An 18,570-nucleotide genomic window follows, 5' to 3' on the forward strand; every position below is an offset into this window, starting at 1 on the left:
TTTTAAAGATTGTTTATTGTTTTCCTTTAGCAAGTCCAAAAGATGGTTTGAGACCCCTTTGGGTGCCACAGTTGTATGCTTTCTTCAAAACGAAGTCAAATAGTTTATTCTATCGAAACCAGCTGTCTTAAGTGACTCCTAGTCAGTGGTGGCTACAGAAAAAGTGTTTAGGAGGGGTTAGGGATTGTTAGGGTGTATCCACCTGAATTTGGACAGTACTTTCCATTGGCCTGAGAAAATAGTTTCTAGAGGAAGAGAGGGGAAGTGGGAGGAGGGAGGACTCAGGTTCCATCCAAGCCGTGGCTGAACTCTGGCGGTGATGATTACTGGCTTGATTCAGTTCATTCTTCCAACAAATGTTTACAGAGTCCCCATATGTGCTTCAAATACAGAGATAAAACCGCTCTGTCCCCACAACGGCTCTGGGAGGCATAGAGGAGTTGTTGGGCGATTCTTAAAGTCCTTTGAATACCCAACAGCCACACCCAGGTTAATCGAATGTTGCGGTGCCTAAGTGGTGACAGTTACAGGGACCCTTCAGTTTCATTTCATCCACTTATTCTAAAAAGTGAGGAATTCAAGTACTACTGGCGTGCTTTAGAACATGGGCCTTCCCTATGATCGCCAGCAATATTGGAGTCTACTAAGATCCCTGCCCACCACCCAGAATAGCTCGGTGTTAACTGCCACTTCAAACTCCTTTCTGGACAGTCTAGCTGTCACAGCTCTGCCAAGACAGAGAATCATTTCTGTCTGGCCATCGAAACCCAGTCTGTATCTCTCCCGTGCAACCATCCCCAGTTACAAAATGATCAAACCTGGACCAGCTATTTTTATTTAGTCCTCTAAAAATAGCTATCACTCAGTACTGGCTGGAAACCAGACCCCACCCTATCCCTCAACTACCTCCAAGTGTGCACACCAGGATGCTTTTGCCCTGACATTGGCTTTCCAGTCGTTGACATTTGGAGGCGCAGCTGGACTCACCCAGACTGTGTGGTGTTTTCAGTCTTTTAGGAAGCTCTAAAGGTGCACTCACCGTGGGAATCTCAACCTAGAACACACGTGTCCCAAGACTGCTAGGTTGCAGAGAAACCCCCTGAGGGTCAAAAATGCGAAGAAGATCAATCAGCTCTGTTTTAGGCTCTGTGTTCAGTAGCAGTGGGCAAGATGAGAGGTGAAGTAGCAGTTAGGACTTGGGTGTGAGCACCCTGTCCCCAACTAGCTTCTCCTGTGGTACCCTCAACAGTGTCTGAATGGAGACCTAACCTCCTGTTTCCACCCGCCCTCAGTGTGACCACTTTTGATCCCGCCTCAGACAAAGCCAATGCAACTCCTGCAGGATGAATAAGGGGATCAGGTTGCTCTCTCCTCTTCCCCCACCCCCTCACCGCGTCTCCCCTTCCCCACGTGACTCTCTGGAATCTTTGCCAAAGCTCGTAGTCTCTGAGTCCATTTTCACACCCAGCAAAGGAGAGAAGAAGGAGGCGAGAGAGGCGGAGGAAGGCGGAGCGTGCGTGCTTTAAATGCGGGGATCCACTCGGGGACTTATCCTGTGCGTTTCCAGGCCCCTCATCTGGGGAGCATTGAGTTCGGAGGCGTCTTTTCCAGCCTCTCTCTTCCTCCTTGCATCTACAATTACGGCTCCACCTCCACTTGGGTAATCGCACCTCCGCCCTGCAGCGCAGCTCGGGGGTGCACGGTGCGGGGAGGTGGGCGTCGGTGTGGAGCAAGCCGCGCCCCTCAGCCCTCCTCCTCTCGGCGAGGGGCGGGCGCGAGAAAGTGGCAGCAGCGCCCCCCGCGCCGCCTTCTGCGCGGAGCTCTGGAAGCGCCTGCAGCAGCCGGGCGGCGTGGTGCGGTGCGGCTGCAGCGCCCCCGAGTCCCGGAGCTCCTGCAGGGCCGCACAAAGTTTGCAACCAGCGGCCCTGCACCGCCGAGCTCCCCGAGCGCTGCTGTAGCCCGGCCCGGCGTGTTCGCGGCGACCCCCCTCGGCCGACGCTACACGGACAGACGGGGGCGTGCCGAGAGAACTTTGAAAAGCTGCCGAGGAGGAACCTGCTCCTGCAGCTCGCCAGTTGGGGACCTCGGGAGGAACTGGTCTAGCCCGAGGCAATGCTGCGGGATCCCAGCAGCCGCTGACCTGCAACTTTCCTGCTAGTCTTGGCGGCGGTCTGAGCTTTGCCTCCTCCTCCTCGCAGGCTCGGCTCACGTTGGTGGCCGCTCTGCTGGAGAACCCAGTGAGCCTCGGGGCTGACTGAGTGTTGCTGTCGGCCGCATCCTTCTCCGGTCCACCCTGCCAACCTCGGCTCCCGGCCCAGCAGCCCGCGCTTCCCCAGTGTCTGTGCGTCCCGGTTCCCGGCGCCGGCGCCGCAGCCTGAGGTTTGGCGAAAAGCAGGTTCTTGGATGCTGAAGGCTGGGATCTTCCTGCCAGAGTGCCGCGGCGGCGATGGGTGTCCTCAAAGCGTGGCTCGGGGTGGCCTTAGCGCTGGCGGAATTTGCAGTATTGCCTCATTGTGAAGGTAAAAAAGAGCGGAACCCCGTGTGAGTTCGACTGTGCAGTTTAAGACACTCAGCCGGGTTTAGTGCTGTGGATTGTTGGGTGGAAGTTTTGATTTGAGGCGAGAGGTGGACACGGAGAGGATTTCATTTTCGGCTGAAATCCCCACTCCTGGTTTCTCTTGCGGTCAAATCTCAGCCCGGCCACGGCCTCCTCTTTGCTTTTTGAGGGTGGGTGGCCTTTTGAGGTGACATTTCTGAACTCGGAACCTAGGTGAGAAGCGATCAGTTGCTCTCACTTTTGTGGAACAAAATCCTCACCCAAGCTCCACTGTTCTATTTTGCTTTCCTCGCCTCAGTAACTCTCCCCCCTCCCCTTAAAGACCAGTTAAGATTTTATAAGTAGTATTCTGGATGTTGAGATTTCAGTTGTAATGAAATAAATTTTACTCGGGAGCGAGAGCACGAGGCTGCCTGCTTCTCAGGGAACAAAAAGTGGTCAAAGAGCATGTATGCACTTCTCTTCTCCCTAGGTTTAGTCCACTTCTTCAAGAGCTTGGGGAGAGAAAGGAGACTTGAGTGTTGTCGTCAGGATAGCTTTCGTAATCTGAGCTCAGATAATACATCAGTAAATCTGATGAGGTGTGTGTGTGTGTGTGTGTGTGTGTGTGTGTGTGTGTGTGTGTGACATGTTGAGTCTGGTGCTGCCCCCCCACCTCCCGCCCCCAGGCGCGCTGTGAGCTCCCACCTGCTCAGAGCCGCGGGGACAGTGGCTGGGTTAGCATTTGCAGAGGGGGAAGGGAGTGGCGGGCTGGGAGAGGGACGACTTCATCCACGGCTGGGCTCTGGACTCTCTGTTTCCACTCCCGGCTCCATTCATTATTCATCCAGCTGCAGGAAGAGTTCACCTGCCCAGTCGCAAATCATATAGGCAGTGGCGTGCACGTGTCGCGTTTCCCGCATCATAGGTGCCGAAAGGGGGCACCTGGAGATTCAGAAGGGTAAAATCTCAGGTGGGCTTCCAGTCTTCAGACCAGTGGTACCTCTCTTCCTTACCATTTTTTTTTTTCTCTTAGCAAGCAGCCTGGCCTTGGAAGTCCACTCCTGGACTTTCCCCACAGGTTTAGGCACCACCTTCTCACACTGTCCTGGGAATTATATCAGAAAGATACTATTTCCAGGAAAAGCACGCCTGGGGAGCTGCGCAGCGTTTTTCAAACTATGGACAACCTGTTTTAAAAGAATTGTGTGTGTGTGCATGGTTTTTGCATACAAAAAAACAAAAACAAAAACAAACAAACAAAAAAAAACCCTTGTAAGGTTTAATTATAGTAATTAACCAGATGGGAGCGTCAGCCCGGGCGCTTCGAACTTCAACTTAGAGCTCAGAAAAACTACAGTTACACTTGGTGGCAGTTTCTTATTTAAAAATTATATCCCAACAACACAGAGACTATGCTATCACTCCTGGATTGCTCACCAGGGGGCAGTTGGAGCGATGCTGTTTCTCAGAAGCAAATCTCTTGAAATGACAAAAGCCATTATTATTAAGAGGCTATGGGGTATGCTCTTTGGAGGGCTGGTAGATATAGCTGGCAAAGTGTCTGAAGCGCGCTCACACTGAAGTGTGTGTGTCCTTACAAGTTGGAGAACTTTGCATCTATTTTCTTTACTCACCTTCAGAGCATTCTGCATCCGCTCACAAATTAGGTCCTAGATTGCAAAAGGTCGGAGAACACCCAACCAAACCAAGATGCTTGGCTCTGAGTGAGTGAACCCAGCTACTGATCACATATTATTTCCCCATGCTATGCTGAGTAGTTTACACACCATAACTCATTTAATTTGTTTACTTGTGTGATGATGGTCGCACACATACGAATCAGCTGTCCTCTGATTAGGCTGTTCCTTTGGGCCAGTCAAGGTTCTCTTTGTAAAGAGATTGAGCCGGAAAACTTGTGAACTTTAGAGATTCCCTTAACTGTTGTTACTCACCCAGGGAACACTTTTTAAACCAGGCATCTACATATGCTTTGCTGGACGTATCATCACATTTCAGCCCGCCAGCTCATGGGAGAACTCACTGTTTTCTTCTTTGTGAACAACAGGGAGTGCAGTACTCCAATGAATTCTTCCTACAGTGACTTTACTGATTCTGAGAGCAGCTCCAACAACTCCTCTGTCTCCACCCTGGCTCTTGGCACTCTGAGTTCTCGAGTGCACCAATCAGAAGAGGGAATGCCAAATAACATTCTTTTCAATTAACTTAAATAGATCAGCCGCCGTGATGAACTAGCTGACCTTGAATGAACCATCTAACTAGATGAGGGAGGTATTATGTCGTGGTAGCTTTAAATATGCTTTCTAATTATGAGAGAGAGGGCGGGAAAGAGAGATAGACAGATAGAGAGAGAGAGATCAGGGGTGAGAGCTACAGATCTGTGACCAGTAGTAGAGCTTTTGCCCAAGGCCCTGAGTTCAACACCCAGCAAGGCAAGGAAAAAAAAAAGGTTGTGCTGAGACTTTCGGGTTCTAAATTTTTATCTTATCAAGAGAACGATGAATTTTTATAACCAGGTTGATGGTAGTGTTATTGTATATTGCCTCAAGATTGCTAAGCTGATAAACTGTGATTTGAGGGCTTAATAAAATCAAAAAGTCACAGGGAAGCTTCAAGCATGGCTGCTTTCTGAATCTGGGAAACTGGAACAGCATTTTCTGGAGACTCATCTTGAGTGGTGCTCACATGTGGAAATTATGCGGGTTTAAACCAGATAGACGCCTGGTATGAACTTGGGAAATACTGTTGGAGACCTGAGCCCTAGTTTGGGTCTATTATTATTGCTCCCTACCCCATGACTTCAGCTAAGCCTTCACATCGCCCTAGTTTCTCCTATACCCATTATTAACAGATTACAGTGGAGAGGCTCATTTGATTGAGAATTTGTTTTATTTTCAGATACATCAGTAGGTTTGGTTCTGTGTTTGGCCAGAGAGTTCCTTTGGTGAGGCAATCTGTGCTTGAAACTCAGCATTGGAGAAGGACTGCATTGGCTGGACAAACAGCCCTCCCCTCCATCTTTCATTCTGTAAACCTTTATTGAGAGCTCCTAGGTCATGTTAGGCTTGGTGGAACTTGGGACTTCTCACATCTTCGGGAACAAGCGAAATATTCCTTGAGTGTCTGATTGGTCTTCAAAGGTATTTACATATCCCCAAATTTATAATATCGGTGAAAGAGCAGGAGAGCTGTGAGGACTTGTGGTCCTTCTTGGGTCTTTCAGGATTGAGATTTTCACAGGCTCCAGTTGATTGATACTGACCGCAACTTTACACGCTTTGGTTTTCATCGTACGCTGCAAGTAGAAACAGATAAATGATGTATTAGCATAGGTTCTTGTTTCTAATATACTGCTTTCCCACTCCCTTCTGGGATTAGATTTTGTGTATCGGCTTCCTCATAGACATCCTGGAGTAGGGACACAGCTATCCATAATCACTGTTATGGATTTGGGTGGCAATCTCACTCAATATTACTCAGGCACGAGTAGCCATAAAACACTCCACTACATGGGCTCAGAGGAGGAGAGGGACTGCCACCCGGCCAAGCTGGAGCCTCATGCCAAATCTTATGGTGGCTCAGAAGCAGTTGGCCAGTTTTTGTTTTACTATTCTATTAATTGATCTGCATCCTAGCTGACAGTCATCAGGATGTGAGCCATCCTGTCAGTCTAGAAATGATTCTATTTTAACTATTCCACAGTGTGCCCAGCCATATGCTGAATTATAATAACATAAAGCTTGAATATTTAAATGCCAACTTGTGGCTGCTTGATCCCAATGAGTCATCTTTTTGGAATACCCTGTGTACTGGCTACTTTTATGTCAACTTGAAATAAGCTAGAGTTATCCGAAAGGAGGGAACCCAACGGAGAAAAAAAAATACCTCCATAAGATGCAGCTGTAAAGCATTTTCTTAATTAGTGATTGATGGGGGGAAGGTCCAGCCTATTGTGAGTGGTGCCATCCCTGGGCTGGTGGTCCTAGGTTCTATAAGAAAGCAGGCTGAGCAAGCCAGTGAGCAGCACCTCTTTGTGACCTTTGCATCAGCTTCTGCTTCCAGATGTTTCTGCCTCCAGATGTTTCATCAGCGCAATAGTAAACCTAACTAGGACACACTGCTCTTTACATATCTTATCTAATGACTCTGTGTGCCATGATTTCTTCTGACCCGTGTGTCTGTTGTGTGGCAGACTTTTCATGGGAAGACGTTACACACACATGTATAGCTATTCACTCCAAATAGAAGTCCATGATAGATCAAAGTAGGATACCATCAAAGTTCAACTTCGTGAACTTCTTGTTTGCAACTGGACTCCTCTGAGAGTGGCTCTCATCAGTCTTTAATCGTTATATACTCTCGGGGGTGGGGGAAGTGGAAGGGACCTAGTGAATCTGGTTAGCTTCAGGGACTTCCTGAAGCTATTTTGAGTTTACTTCCTCGTTGTAAACATCTGAAGTTCCCCTGAACATGCAAAGTTTTCACCAAGGAGGAAACTTCTCTACAAAAATCTGACATTTTGTGACTGTTGGATTTTAATTGATCCAGTTACCAGTTACTATCTCTGTGGCAAATAGTTTTGGATGGACGTATGTTACACATCATATCTCAAAATTTCCCTAAAAATATTAAGCTTTTTATGGGAGCCTCAGAAAGGAGTACATTATACTCTCCAAGAGACTTCAGAAAAGAAGCCCTCTGGGGCTTTTATTTTATCCAGGTAACATTCTGCATGTGTGACTCAGAAGAAATAAACTAAGCAGTCAGGGAGAACAGTCCAGTCTCAGGATATAGGCTTATCATGGTGCTCTGTGTGTGTAGTGGCAATATGCCCCACTGTAGAAGTTAAGATCCTGGTGTCTCAGACATAGTTCATGCCCTGAAACTAGAGATTGCCTTAGCTTGAGAACTCCCACTCCAACTGTCCCCCTGCCCCCTAGTTTTCCTATAAAGAAAGCCCATTTCTCCTTCTAGATCTCTACCCTTTCTAACGGTTCATCTAAAGCTGTAGTTTTTCTTAAGTTCATCTAAGTCCATCAAGTTCAAACCATAGGCCCACAGGGTGGTTCTAGAACTCCTTAAGAACAAGCAGGGTGAGTGGCTGTGTTTCCCCTGTGAAGTAACTGGACAGAATAAAGCCCTCTCTGCCTTTTTGTGCCAGGAGATGCTCCCAGCACCCCCTGCCAGAAAACATCACAGCTTCGTCTGTTGGTGGGTGTGCAGCCTGCCATAGTGTGGGAGAAATATGCTTGCTCTGGAAGGCCTCGTCTGGCTTTGGGTGATGATAAATGTTTGATGGGACTGGGCACCGTACTGGAATGCTTTATTCTCTCCGGAGAGTAGAACTGAGGTTTTGGAAAGTGTGTTAATGGAGGCTCACATAGGCAGCTGCCTTCTGGGTAGCACAGTTCATTTTAGGGAAGCCCTCAGAGGGCAAAGCTTATTTCTTTTGGAATTGCACATCATGGAGTAACCCAAATTGAGTTGTTTCTTTTTCTAATGATAGAATTTATCAGCTACATATTGTTTGACTTGGGTCTGTCCCAGATGCTTGGCTTAAACAAGTACAAATGTAAGGCCATTCTCGAGGCTGCTGGATATTTTCGTGTTGCTGTGAGTTTATAGGTTCTGACCAGACTTCCAAAAATGGGCTGTTTGCTTATTTGGTAAGGTGCTGGATGACCTAACGAGCATTGAAAAGAAGCTTATTTTGCAAGACAACATAATGGAGACAGGAGCTAAGACTATAGTGACATACCATGTAATGATGTGACAGACAGTGTATGTGCTGGCTCTAGGTGATACTACCTGGGCCTGTGTTGGTGTCTGAGTTGTGTCATTACACTATGATGTTCACATGACAATGACACTACTTAATGATGAACATTTCTTGGAAAGCTGCCTTATATGACTGTATGGGAAGATGGTCTTTCTCTAAAGGGTAACTATTGCTTTATCCTCAAAGCTGAAATTTCTTAGATTATTGTAAAGGTTGCACACACTTGAAAATGCATGATAAATGCACACAATTTTATCTATCAGTTCAGAGAAAACCCGAATATGCCACAGATATCCAATTGTTTAGTTATTAAGAGATTAATAGTCTGAAAAGATGATTCAGTTTTGTAAAATTGCACCTAAGTGGTGATTGTCTTCATTATAATTTTAAAAACATCATTATAATTTTATGCTTATAAATAAGCATCAGAAGTAAGTAAATGTATGTTTAAATAACTTAGGAAGTGAGTTGTAGGCATGAAAGTAAAAGTTGACAAAGTGGGAAGAGTGGGGCCGGTGGGAGGTGGAGGGGGTGAGAGATGCCAATAGGGAGTGCGTATGATCAGGGTATGTAATATGCACACACAAAAATGCCATCACGGAGATAATTATTCTAAATGGTGAATATGGAGCGGCTAACATTTTAAAGCTGTATTGCTTATTCAGGAAATAGTTCAGTTGGTAAACTGCTTGTCATGCTAACATACAGACTTAAATCAGTACCCAGGACCCCATGTTTGCAGTCCATGTGCTAGGAAGGTGGAGACAGCCACCCAGCCATGACTGCTTCCAAGTTCCAGTCCGGGAGAGATCCTGTCTTAAAACACAAGGTAGAAAGTACCCCAAAGCTCAAGTCTAAGTGGATCAAAGACCTCCACATAAGACCAGAGACACTGAAATTAATAGAGGAGAAAGTAGGGAAAAGCCTAGAAGATATGGGCACAGGGGAAAAATTCCTAGACAGAACAGCAATGGCTTGCACTGTAAGATCAAGAATTGACAAATGGGACTTCATAAAATTGCAAAGCTTCTGTAAGGCAAAAGACACCATCAATAAGACAAAAAGGCCACCAACAGATTGGGAAAGGATTTTTACCAATCCTAAATCTGATAGGGGACTAATATCCGATATATACAAAGAGCTCAAGAAGGTGGACTCCAGAAATTCAAATAACCGCATTAAAAAATGGGGTTCAGAGCTAAACAAAGAATTCTCAACTGAGGAATACTGAATGGCTGAGAAACACCTGAAAAATGTTCAACATCCTTAATCATCAGGGAAATGCAAATCAAAACAACCCTGAGATTCCATCTCACACCAGTCAGAATGGCTAAGATCAAAAATTCAGGTGACAGCAAATACTGGAGAGGATGTGGAGAAAGAGGAACACTCCTCCATTGTTGGTGGGACTGCAAGCTTGTACAACCACTCTGGAAGTCAGTCTGGCGGTTCCTCAGAAAATTGGACATAATACTACCGAAATATCCAGCAATACCTCTCCTGGGCATATACTCAGAAGAAGTTCCAACTGGTAATAAGAACACATGCTCCACTATGTTCATAGCAGCCTTATTTATAATAGCCAGAAGCTGGAAAGAACCCAGATGCCCCTCAACAGAAGAATGGATACAGAAAATGTGGTACATTTACACAATGGAGTACTACTCAGCTATTAAAAACAATGGATTTATGAAATTCTTGGACAAATGGATGTATCTGGAGGATATCATCCTTAGTGAGGTAACCCAATCACAAAAGAAGTCATTAGATATGCATTCACTGATAAGTGGATATTAGCCCAGAAACATAGAACACCCAAGATACAATTTGCAAAACACAAAAAAATCAAGAAGAGGGAAGACCAATGGGTGGGTACTTCATTCCTCCTTAGAATAGGGAACAAAAGACCCATGGAAGGAGTTGCAGAGACAAAGTTTGGAGCTAAGATGAAAGGATTGACTATCCAGAGACTACCCCACCCGGGGATCCATCCCATAATCAGCCACCAAACTCAGACACTATTGCATATGCCAGCAAGGTTTTGCTGAAGGGACCCTGTTATAGCTGTCTCGTATGAGGCTATGCCAGTGCCTGGGAAACACAGAAGTGGATGCTCACAGTCATCTATAAGATAGAACACAGGACCCCCAATGGAGAAACTAGAGAGAGCACCCAAGGAGCTGAAGGGATCTGCAACCCTATAGGTGGAACAACAAAGTGAACTAACCAGTACCCCCAGAGCTCGTATCTCTAGCTGCATATGTAGCAGAAGATGGTCTAGTCAGCCATCATTGGGAAGAGAGGCTCCTTGGTCTTGCAAACTTTATATGCCCCAGTACAGGGGAACACCAGGGCCAAGAAGTGGGAGTGGGTGGGTAGGAGAGCAGGGTGGAGGGAGGGTATAGGGAACTTTCAGGATAGCATTTGAAATGTATATAAAGAAAATATCTAATAAAAAATAAATAAATATAAAAAAAAAGGATAGAAAGTACCCATGTAACGGTGCCTACACCTGAGGCTGATCTCAGGCCTTCGCATGCACACATATACATCTCTCTCTCACACAAACACACACATATACACACACCAGCATCTCACACAGACACACACACACACATATTCATCATACCCACAGACACAAACATATGAATCATACACACATGCACATCGGCATTTCACACAAACACACATATGCATCAGCCCCCTCCCCCCACGTACATGTGTGTCATACACAGATGAACACAGACACATACACATTCACATGGGCATTTCACACAGACACACACACACACATATGCATCAACCCCTCACACACACATATGTATTATACACAGACATACTGATTTAAAAACTGAATTGTTGAGGTATATATTTCTTCTAGATACACATGATTGTTCATTCATATATCTCCTTTCTTACAACATATAGATCGAAAAGATTGTCTTCAGAACCAAGTTTTTCAAAATAGGTCAGTTAAGATGAATTTCTCTTCAAGTTTTTTCCCAAGTTTTTCTCATTTGAATGTCAAGGACGTAAAAGTCCTTTCAGTGAATTTGCCCATCGAGATCTTTCATTCAAACCCAGTGTAAACAGTCTTCTCATTTTCTTTACAGATTGTTAGATCTGTGATTGACAGGGAAGGTAGGCCAGCCATTGCTGCCAAGTTAGCCTTTTTGGGAAATGGCACTGTAATAAACCTGTCCATCCCTCCTTGGAAACCAACTGCACCCTGTCATGATATGCCTTGTTGTGTCTGCACTCTGGCCACCTATTTTGTGTTTCATTTGCTGAGAGACTAGCTGGTACTGTACCCCAAGCCCCGGTCAAATTCTGCCCTCTTCTGCCTTTGGAACAGACCATCCATTGCTTTTTACATTTGGTGTCCAATGACTGGAAAATATAAAGTTGTACCAGTTCCTAAGCAGCACATCAAGGGAAAACATGGAGTGGGAAGAATTTAGAGGTAAGGGGCACAACCGAAGGCCGCTCTTCAAATAGCTTACATCTATGCCAGTGGGTCGCAACCCTCTCGGGGGTCACTTGTCAGATACCCTGCATATCATATATTTACACGACAGTTCATAAGAGTAGCAAAATTACAATGATGGAGTAGCAAGGAGATAATTTCATGACTGAGATCACCACAGTCATGAAACTCTATTAAAGGGAACTCTGTTAAAGGGTCACAGCATTAGGAAGGTTGAGAACCACTGACCTACATATCCCACACAATGACCTCTGCTCCCCAGTGATGGGTGAACTATAGGAAGGGCGTGAAATGGGTGTTTTTGTGTTTGTATAGTAAGTTGGTGAATGCTTACAATGTGGACAGGTGGGAAGGCAGTTCAAAGTAGAGGCCGTCCGTTTCCTGAGCTTGTGCACTGATGCTATGAGGCAGAGGTGCCATTTCCCTTCCTTAGCAAGGATGTTATGCGCAGCGGGGGGTTGTGGTGCTCCCCAGAAGCTGACGCAAGAGGATTGCAAGCTGTAGGTCAGGTTGGGCTATATAGGGAGGTCTTGTCTCAAACACAAACAGACCAGACAAACAAGCAAGCAGCACATAAAAATACTATACCACAGGGAAGTATCAAGAATGGGCCAGCAAAAATAATTCAGGCAAGAAGGGCGATGTGTTTAAGGAGAGCGAATGTTATCCTGTCCGAGGGTGGGCCCAGGCTCAAGAATCCTGAATAAGCCAAATATATCTCCGTAGGAACTGAGGATGAAAGAAACTTTGAGCCATAAAAATTATGGAAGAAGTTGGCCCTCTGAGTTGATCCAGAGAGTTTAGGTAGTAATGTATGGAAGAGAAGCTTGGATAAGTAAATTGGGATTGGATTATGGAAGCCTTTGTGACAGGTCACAATAATAATAGCATTGTATTTAGACTGTCACTATAAATACATTTTTAATTAAAATATAATTATATCACTTTCCTCCATTTCCTTTTCTTCCTCCAACTATTCCTTCCACTCATTCTGAATTCCTGGTCTCCTCTTTTTTTAATTACTATTCACACACACACACACACACACACACACACACACACACACACACACTGAAGTCTGCTTAGTGTTGCTTGCATGAACTTGATTTTGGGCTGACCTCTTGGTATTGGATAACCAATTAGAGGTCTTCTCCATTGAGGGAAGACTATGTCTCCAGCTCTTGGTATCCCTTTGATGTCTATAGTTCATTGTCAAGTGGTGGGGGTCCCCTGAGATTTCTCCCTTGTGTGTTAGCATGTCTGCTGCTGTTGTCCTTGTTCAGGTCTTGTTTAGGCAGTCATATTGTTAAGGTATAGAGACATTTCTTTTAAAATTCAAGTAATATGCTTTAATCATGCACTCTGTCATGTGTCTGGGAGAGACAATTTGATGTAAGGGGTAATTTTTCCTCAGGGAAAGAATATTCTAGCCCTTAAATAGTTCGCTGAGTCTGCTGTAGATAGAGTTAAGGAATAAGCATTCTGGGTAGTGACTATTCGTTTGTTATACATCACCTTTTAATTTTTGTTTTTGTTTTTCTCCCACAGGTGCTTGTCTCTATCAGGGCTCCTTGCTTGCGGTAGGTCATTTTTAATCTATTTCTTTTGGATGTAAGATGCTTGACTGGGATGACTGAGTGAATGAGGTGATCGGATCATTGTAAAATTTATTTATTTTTCTTCATGGGCTGAGGATCACTCTTTGTCCGGGTAGCCGGGTACCTCTGGGCTCAATTACTTAATAACCTTTTGAGAGTAAATTAGTTCCATTTGGATACTCAGTTATTGAATGAGGAGTCCAATGCTCTCCCCACACATTTACAGTCAGTGGCTGTCCTTTGTGTTCCTTCAGTCAGAGATAATTGGATCCCATCCTCTTGTCACATACAAACTAGGGCACGATTTGTTGATAATCCTGTTATATTTGTTTCCTGCTCTGATCCCTTCTTTAAAAAAATGCTATTATTAAATTCAGTACACTAGGAAAAATTCTTGATTATTTCTCTGGATGATAAGCTTAAGTTTTGGGTAAACAACAAACATATTAGCATTTTTATCCCTGACCCTGTGCCATACGGGCTAGGCAGAATTGATTTTGAATTTAATGTCAGAATGAATTGGGGGAGAGGGGGAAGCTGATGCAAGTCTCGTGCGTTCCTTTTCATTAATAATGTACTGCGGTGCATAGCAGTGTGCTAAAGCCTTATTGAAAAGACTGTCTACACTCCATCAACTCTAATAAATGGTTTGACAAGTCATTCCTCACCACCTTTTGAGTTTGGGTTTAATGCATGCTGCAATAATGCAGACTCTGAGGGTTGGGAAGGGTGTGCTCACCTGAGTCGCAGCCTGCTGTCGACACGTGCGATTTTAATTTGTCATCTTGCATTATCCTTGGGCTGCAGTAGATGAGGAACAGCTTAAGTTTCCAGGCATCTAGATAATTATAGATATTTGAAGTCATATTTTCCAATATGGTCTTTATGTGCTAGAGTTGCTGTTCTACAGATGAATGTATTTTTTTTTTTCGTTCTTGATATTTTTCCATTAAAGAATCAGGGAAAAGCAATTTTTTTCCTCTCCCACATTCCATGCCCCCAAAGCAGAATTTTCTTTCTGTTTATTCTTTAATACAGTTTAGAAATCATTCTGAGATCAAAGTCTGCCACCAGTTTTGGGGAATAATGGTGTGTAGTGTAGACAGGTCAGTCACCTACATTAATACATGGAGGCTGCTTACTGTATAAAGGGCTTCATACTTTTTGTAGCTATTGAGTCATTTGACACCGAGGCCAGTGCAGTAGGCAGGCCATGCACAACTCCCCACCTACCAATACAGGTAGGTCCTTATTGTGGTGCCTAGGGTGGCATTGAACTCATAATCTTGAATGCAGGGAGTGCCTCACCAAGCCCAGAACTGCACCCTGTCCTTCCTTTAATGGAGAATTAAAGAATTGAAAGGGAGATGAAGAGATTGGCTAGAGTTCTTTGGTCATTAAGGGGTAGGTAATATTAAGCAATTTGTCTTCTTTCTGTTTTCTATCATTATCTGAAGATGTATCTGGAGTTTAGATTCTAGACCATCTTCCACACTTGGCTTTGCTGTGTACTTGCATAAAAAACAAAAAACAAAAAACAAAAACATCTGTTAATTAAAGGGTTCATTTCTGTCTTAGTCAGGGTTTCTATTCCTGCACAAACATCATGACCAAGAAGCAAGTTGGGGAGGAAAGGGTTTATTTGGCTTACACTTCCATGCTGCTGTTCATCACCAAAGGAAGTCAGGACTGGAACTCAAGCAGGTCAGGGAGCAGGAGCTGATGCAGATGCCATGGAGGGATCTTCTTTACTGGTTTTCTTTCCCTGGCTTGCTCAGCCTGCTCTCTTATAGAACCCAAGACTACCAGCCCAGAGATGGTCCCACCCACAAGGGGACTTTCCCCCTTGATCACTAGTTGAGAAAATGCCTTACAGTTGGATCTCATGGAGGCATTTCCTCAACTGAAGCTCCTTTCTCTGTGATAACTCCAGCTGTGTCAAGTTGACACAAAAATAGCCAGTACAATTGACCCCTTGTCAACTTGACACACAAACACATCACTAGTAAGCCTCAACCCTTACATTCTTACTCATTTCCAAGATCTAAATAACTTTAAAAGTCCCACAGTCTTTACATATTCTTAAATTTTCAATCTCTTTAAAATATCCATCTCTTTTAAAATTCAAAGTCTTTTTACAATTAAAAGTCTCTTAACTGTGGGCTCCACTAAAACAGTTTCTTCCTTCAAGAGGGAAAATATCAGGGCACAGTCACAATCAAAGCAAAAATCAATCTCCAACCGTCCAATGTCTGGGATCCAACTCACGATCTTCTGGGCTCCTCCAAGGGCTTGGGTCACTTCTCCAGCCATGCCCTTTGTAGCACACACGTCGTCCTCTAGGCTCCAGATGCCTGTACTCCACTGCTGCTGCTGCTCTTGGTGGTCATCTCATGGTACTGGCATCTCCAAAACACTGCATGACCCCTTCAGTCCTGGGCCTTCAATTACAACTGAGGCTGCACCTTCACCAATGGCCTTCCATGGCCTCTCACAGTGCCGAGCCTCAGCTGCTCTGCATGACCCCTTCATGCCTTCAAAACCAGTACCACCTGGGTGACCCTTACACATTACCAAGTCCAGCTGCAGAAGTACAACCTTGCCTATCTCTGGAACACAGCCTCTTTGTGCTTTCAGAAAACACTTCCCAGAAGATGTCACCTCAACGATGCTGGTCTCTTCTTAATCACTGCTAATTTCTTAGCTCCAGCTAACCAGCATCAATAGTCCCAGTAATGCAAAGTTTTTGCTTTAGTAGTTCTGGTATCTTGTTAATCACAGCTGATTCTTCAGCCCCAGCTAACCAGAACTACAAAATCTTCACAATCAAAACAGCAATGGCCCTGAAAAGAGACTTTAATTTTCCCTTTGAAATTTCACAAACCAGACCTCTATCTTCTGCACTGTTCTCAACATTATCTTCCAAGCTCCTACACAATATCTGACAGAGGTCTTAACAACGAATGAATCTTCTAGCCCAAAGTTCCAAAGTCCTTCCACAGTCATCCCCAAAACATGGTCAGGTTGTCACAGGAATACCCCACTCCTGGTACCAACTTCTGTCTTAGTTAGGGTTTTACTGCTGTGAACAGACACCATGACCAAGGCAAGTCCTATAAAAAACAACATTTAATTGGGGCTGGCTTACAGGTTCAGAGGTTCAGTCCATTATCATCAAAGAGGGAGTGTGACAGTATCCAGGCAGGCATGGCACAGGAGGAGCTGAGAGTTCTATGTCTTCATCCAAAGGCTGCTAGTGGAAGACTGACTTCTAGGCAACCAGGGCGAGGATCTTATGCCCACACCCACAGTGACACACCCATTCCAACCAGGTTACACCTATTCCAACAAGGCCACACCTCCAGATGGTGTCACTCCCTGGTCCAAGGATATACAAACCATCACAATTTCCATCCAGATAAAAGAGACATGGTCTAGCCAACGTGCATTGGATGGGTAGCCTTGATTCCCTCTGTCCATGCTTTCTGGTCATCCCTAGAAGGGTGTACTTCCTTTACCAACTCACTCATAGGCCCTCCAGGTGCTACATTTGTTCCTCACTCATCTCAGGCCTGAAGTATTTGAAGAACTTAGTAATGTTCAGTCAGAGAGGTTTTACAATAATTACCACAGCAAAGACTATTATTCAACATTTACTCAGAGAGAACCTGCTAGTCTCTCTTGATCCTGGAGAACACCAGTGAACAGATAAATCCCTCTGTCATCCTGAAGTTAAAATTGTACGTCAGGCATGCTATCAAGAAATAGAACAAATAAATAAAAATAAAGACACATAGGATGGGAAGATGGAGGAGACTCAGTTGGGGTCCATTACGTTTGGTAGGATGAGACAGTGACACTTGAACCAAGACCTAGAAGAAATCCTTCTAAGACTCAACCATGTAGATGTCTAGACAGTGGATGTAAACCACGGGGTCAGAGTTGGAGCCTGGAGGTCAAGTAGCTGACATAGATTCCTAAGGAAGAAAGCAACTGACAAGGAATACAGGCGGGTGGGCACGGGACCGAGTGTCCAGCCTCGGCCTGGATTCTGCTTGTCCTTTGAGCGAGGTGGGTGAACTGTTGGAAGTACAAGAGAAGTGACAAAGCCTGACTTATCGTTTAATTAAACGGCTGGCATAGGAATATAAAAAGAAATAACGCTCTTGTTTCTAGGGAAACAATGTTGAATACTTTAAAAAGACCGTGTAGAGGTGAGTCACTGAAAATTGCTGTCAAATCAAGTGTGGGAGAAGCAGACACAGACACTGGGGAAGGCTCAAATTCTCAAGATTCTGCATTTTGATTTCTATTTGTAACCACCTTTTGTTTTAATGACATTAAAATTGACAATAGCCTTTTGGGTGCACCTCAGAGGTGGAATATTTGCCTGGCATGCACCAGGCCCTGGGTTTAATCTCTAACATCATAGTCGGGGCAGGGAGAAAAAGAAAAAAGGAAATAAGGAAGGGAGGGGAGAGTGGGGATGGTGGTAGATAATCTATTGTGTTCGTGGGTAATTACATACTTTGTCATGAGTCCTTCTTCACATGACCTACTGAAGACAGACATGGTCCCCCTGTCAGTGAAACTGGAGAACAAATGTACAAGAATCTATTTTGAATTTTGAGAGTCTATTCTATTCTAGCAGTGCAGTATACTGTTCTAGGCATTCCTAATTAAGCAATTCTTCAACTCTTTGGGTGAGAGGGTCTGTGTTATAAAATACATCATACTCCAGAGGTAGCCCTGTGTGTGGCTGTTCAGAGCCAATTTATAATCCCACCCACGAGCTCATTATTTAGAGCTCAAAATGACATCAGAAATCTTGCTGTCTGAGGTCCTGTTTTGTGGCTGAGGATAGTAAGACAGGAATGTGAAGTTCTTGGGGCCCATTCCTTTGTCTAGTGGGCAATCAGAAGGAGACCTGGTCAGCTTGAAAAGGGCAAGTGTCAGTTTCATGTAAAAGACTTCCATAAAATGGGGCTGGAGAGGTGGCTCCGTGGTTAGGAACACTGACTGCTTTGATTCCTGGTAACCATATGATGGCTCGAAACTGTCTATAACTCCAGTTCCAGGAGATCTAATGCCCTCTTCTGGTCTCTGCAGGAACTGCACACATATGATGCACAGACTAATACCTATGACA

General features: G+C 44.7%; 1 protein-coding gene across 2 annotated transcripts in view; it reads left to right on the forward strand.

Moving 5' to 3' along the window:
- Positions 1–1,710: 1,710 nt before the first annotated feature.
- Positions 1,711–18,570, forward strand: part of Fras1 (Fraser extracellular matrix complex subunit 1) — a 419,154-nt gene continuing 402,294 nt past the window's right edge. For both annotated transcript variants that reach the window (XM_021162463.3, XM_029477538.2), the window contains exons 1-2: positions 1,711–2,519; positions 13,372–13,403. In XM_021162463.3, the coding sequence (XP_021018122.1) occupies positions 2,447–2,519; positions 13,372–13,403 (105 nt within the window). In that variant the 5' untranslated portion in view covers positions 1,711–2,446. The remainder of the gene's footprint in view (positions 2,520–13,371; positions 13,404–18,570) is intronic.

Source organism: Mus caroli, unplaced genomic scaffold (genome assembly GCF_978045245.1).
Source record: "Mus caroli unplaced genomic scaffold, Mus_caroli_1 scaffold_4, whole genome shotgun sequence".
Taxonomy (NCBI): Eukaryota; Metazoa; Chordata; class Mammalia; order Rodentia; family Muridae; genus Mus; species Mus caroli.